Source organism: Nicotiana tomentosiformis, chromosome 3, assembly GCF_000390325.3.
Source record: "Nicotiana tomentosiformis chromosome 3, ASM39032v3, whole genome shotgun sequence".
Lineage (NCBI taxonomy): Eukaryota > Viridiplantae > Streptophyta > Magnoliopsida > Solanales > Solanaceae > Nicotiana > Nicotiana tomentosiformis.
This window is the reverse complement of record NC_090814.1, coordinates 95,653,369-95,658,197: the sequence shown is the minus strand read 5'-3', so window position 1 is coordinate 95,658,197 and position 4,829 is coordinate 95,653,369. Positions and strand designations below refer to the sequence as shown.

The following is a 4,829-nucleotide window of genomic DNA, read 5'->3' as shown; positions in this document are numbered from 1 at the left end:
GCACCTACACACTGTATAAGTCAGAACCATAACCCATAATGTAATCACATGATATACCACATAACTCAGATGTTCACAACAATAACTTCTAACCATAATAGCTTCTTGTCACGACCCAATTTTGTAATAGGTCATGATTGCACCTAACACCGCCGTTAGGCAAGCCCACAAGTGAAACTACTGTTTACTTACCCCTTTTAAACATTGTTAAAATGGAGGTTTTCCTTTTTAAAGAACAATTTAAATTAGATTTTATGCAACTGTAACATCTCTTTGAAACAAAGTACCATCATAATAAGAACATCTATGGTGGTGAAAGAAATGATAAATACAGCAGTACATAAATGCCAAAGATCTCCCAAAATCTGGCGTCACAAGTGCATGAGCAATCTAGAAAATATACTGTCACGACCCAAATCGATGGGCCATGACAAGTGCCCGAGCCTACCTGTATATCACTCCTAAGCATACGTCTAAGATAAAACATGAAATAAGTGTAGAAAATGCATAACGTCTGGCAGTAAACTACTGAATTATGTGAATAACATACGCGAGAAAACGTGCCCAAAAGACATATGTACATATATATACGAAATACAGTAGGGCAAGCTGACAAGGCCACACACTATTCGACTATATATAACTGTCTACAGACCTCTAATAGAGTGTACAATTGTATAAAGGACGGGACTGGGCCCCGTTATACCCATATCTACATACACAAATAGCGTACCAAAATCAATAGCAGCTCCGGATCAAGTGGAGCACACCAACTCTCACTGAGCTAGGATCCTAAGAAGGGGGACCGTCAGCCTGTCTACTTGCACCTGCGGGCATGAAATGCAGGCCCCAGACAATAGGGGCGTCAGTACGAATAATATACCGAGTATGTAAGGCATGAAAATGAGTATACAAAAGATGTGAATGAAACATGGAATAAAGGACCCAACCTGTAAGTCTGAATAGTTGTGTGAATCATGAAATATTTATAATGTCATGCACATGCGTAAAAATGTCATATCATGTATAGGTATATACGTACATAACGTCATCAGGCCTTTGAGGGCATCCCATCATATTATCTTGGCCTCATTGGGCGAAATCATCAACGTATACCAACTGATCAGGTGGTGGTGCATATATAACGCTGTAACCTTTTCCCATATCCCATATACATATAATATACACGTATATAACGTCATCTGATCATGGGTCAATGTATATGTATAAAAGAATGCAATGCATAACAAGTAAGTTAATAAGATCTCACGGAATGTCATAAAATGATTATGCCTTCGATTAATATCATGAAATAAGCTTTATCAACTTACGTATTTTTTGAGACCCATGAACAAACGATAGAATAATAGTACACATGGGGAATCAAGAACATAGGAACCTCTAGTACTTTTAAGAATAGTGGCATTTATGAAAATTGTGCGTTTGCTCGTTTCATTTGTATCGTATGGATCATGCCAAAAGGAAAGGAGGGATAACCTTAACATACCTGAGCTGATTCTATTGACAATCCCTCTAACACACGTCAATCGTGACAAAACACGTAACGACGGGATCGAAGTAAGGAAAATTTGTATGATTTCTTTGAGAAAAGTTGTACCGTGCTTCCTTAGAATTTCAAGTCTTGCTGCTTATAGCATTTTGTGGGTCGTATGTATGCTTTTTGAGGCTTTCCATCCGTTACTAGCAAGTAAATACATCTCACTTTAATTATGTAGGGAGATGTCTTTATCATCATGGGTGTGGGCCCCACTTTATGTGATTACTTTGCCAAAGAATCCCCTAAATATGCCACCTAGCTACATAGATTACCTAGTCACTATTAGGCTTGATTAAGAATCTCACTTGCTGCCACGTTTGGGAGGATGTTTCCACCAAATACTTATCCACCAATTTCTAATTAATTACTTAACTTCCCACTAAAATCAATAATTAATCCATTACCAATATAATTAGGAATTATCTCAAATTACTTAAAATACTAATCACTTTTAACATACTTTATATACCTTACTATCATGGTCATGTGGTATATTGTATGGCACTAGTCTATAAATATGGGGTATTATAGCTTGGACCGTATTTTATCCCAAATTGTCAAACTTCAACAAAACTCATTTTCTTCGATTTGTTTAACCTCTAACCTTCACGACACTTACTTAACACCTGTTATAATAACATAAATACTTATATACTCAAAAATAATCTTATTCTCGAGCTTACGTCGATTAACTTAAGACGAAACTTTAACGTACGAAAACGCGGGATGTAACGTCCTTCCCCTCTTAGAAACATTCGTTCTCGAATGTTTAAACTTGCAAGACCTGCATGAAATACTCAACAATTCTAAATGAATATACCTTCCCGACTATACTCCAATGGAACAACTAGTGGGCTCTCACGGGGTTAAGACACCCTCCCTCCTTAAAACTACTTCCTATTTCATTCATCACCTACGAGTCTGTTAATCAATCTTTTAGGCACTGGCACCTTCTGGTTGTAAACTTATTAACCGGATTTTTAACTTTCTATTTCACTATACTAACTTCCCCAAAATATCACGTACTATCCGCGGTTTCCTCCCTAGGGCATTAGAGCCATCAGAGTTCTAACTTCTTAATATCCTAGGTCACTCATCTCTCATCCCTTAGTCCTCGAATGTTAAACTCCTAAATTTTGGCAGAGTCCCCTTTGTAACAGTACTATTACCAACCTTTCACATAAAAACCCCCAATAATACAATGCCACATAGGACCACAATCATCAATCATAACAATGGCCTCACACGACCAATGACAGTAACTAACACAAGAATCCATACACGTACCTAAAGGTTGTGATGTCTCAGTGTGATCCTCCTATGGAAGCGGAAATAAGTAAGAATACATAAACTTCATGTCTTCTTCTGCTTCCCAAGTCATCTATTCCACATTATTATTTCTCCAAAATGCTTTAACCGAAACTACGTCCTTAGTTCTCAATCTCCGAACTTGTCTATCTAGTATAGCAATGGGAGCTTCCTCATATAATAACTGCTCTGTGACCTGAACATCATCAACTGCCATGACTTTAGAAGGATCTATGATACACTTACGGAGCATAGACACATGAAATACTAGATGTACAGACTCCAAGTTAGAAGGCAAGTCTAACTCATACGCTACCTGGCCTACTCTACGTATGATCTCATATAGTCCACTGTACCGAGGCTAAGTTTTCATTTTCTTACCGAACCTCATAACGCCTCTCATCGGTGATACCTTTAGGAATACCCAGTCATCAACCTAAAACTCCAAGTCTTGTCATCGATTATCCGCATAAGACTTCTAACGGCTTTGAGCTGCTAAAAACCTTTCCTGTATAAGCTTAGTCTTCTCGATTGCCTATTGTACCAACTCTGCTCCTACTAACTTAGTATCCCCAATCTAGAACCATTTTATAGGTGACCTACACTTCCATCCATAGAGAGTTTCGTATGGAGCCATCTGAATACTGGAATGATAACTATTATTATATGTGAACTCAATCAGCGAAAGATGATCATCCCAGCTACCCCTGAAGTCTATTACACAAGCCCGTAACATATCTTCCAGAGTCTGAATAGTACGCTCAACCTGACCATCTGTCTAGGGATGAAATGATGTACTAAGACTTACCTGAATCCCCAATCCTTTTTGGAAGGACCTCCAAAAATTAACTGTAAACTGAGCACATCTATCTTAGATAATAGATATAGGGACACCATGAAGTTGCACCATCTCCTTAACGTAGAGCCTTGCATAATCCTCTGCTGAATACGTAGTCGTTGGGTACGAGGTAAGCCTATGACGAAATCTTTATTAATTACTTCCCATTTCCAAGTCGGAATCTCTATAGCCTGCAATACTCTACCGGGTTTTTGATGCTCAATCTTAACCTGCTGACAATTAGGACATTGAGAAACAAACGCTGCTATATCCTTCTTCATTTAGTCCCACCAGTATATTTTCCTAATATCATGATACATCTTTGTCGCTCTAGGGTGAATAGAATAACGAAAATAGTGAGTTTCTCCCATGTCCTGCTGGCGCAGCCCTGTAACATTAGGGACACAAAATCGTCCTTGATATCTGAGGACTCCATCTCCTGAAATATCAAATGGTGTCTTCTCATTTTGAGGGCCTGCATCTTTGTAATGATCTAACACAGGATCCTCGTACTGGCATTCCTTTACTTCAGTTACAAAAGAGGATGTTGACGTGTCGTGAATAGTAACTCCAGTATGACCTGAGTCCAGTAATCGAACTCCAAGACTAGCCAGCTGATGAATCTCATGGGCTATTCCACTCTTCCCTGGCTGTAAATATGACAGGCTACCCATAGATCTACGGCTGAGGGAGTCGGCTACTACATTCGCCTTCCTCAGATGGTATAAAATATCAATGTCATAGTCTTTTAGTAGCTCTAACCATCTCCTCTAATGTAAATTCAATTCCTTTTGCTTGAAGATATACTGAATGCTCTTATGATCCGTATAGATATCAACATGAATACCATACAAATAGTGCATCCACATCTTTAGTGCATAAATCACCGCAGTTAATTCTAAATTGTAGGTTGGTTGAATTCTGTAGGTTTCCTTGGGCATTATTATTTCAGGTGAAGGTATTCGGGTTGATACACAGAAGATTGAGGCAGTGGAGACTTGGCCTAGACCCACGACACCAACTGTTGTTCGTAGCTTCTTGGGTTTGGAAGGTTATTACAGGAGATTTGTAGAGGGATTTTCTTCTCTTTCAGCACCATCGACAAAGTTGACTTAGAAGGGAGCT

At 38.7% G+C, this 4,829-nt stretch overlaps 1 protein-coding gene across 1 annotated transcript; it reads right to left on the bottom strand.

Moving 5' to 3' along the window:
* Positions 1–3,985: 3,985 nt before the first annotated feature.
* Positions 3,986–4,378, bottom strand: LOC138908189 (uncharacterized). Its single transcript, XM_070198837.1, has one exon. The coding sequence runs from the start codon at positions 4,376–4,378 to the stop codon at positions 3,986–3,988; it is 393 nt and encodes a 130-aa protein (XP_070054938.1).
* Between the last annotated feature and the right edge of the window lie 451 nt (positions 4,379–4,829).

Coding starts and splice junctions, on each gene's coding strand:
- LOC138908189 (XM_070198837.1), bottom strand. CDS start 4,378: ATGGGTAGCCTGTCATATTTACAGCCAGGGAAGAGTGGAATAGCCCAT.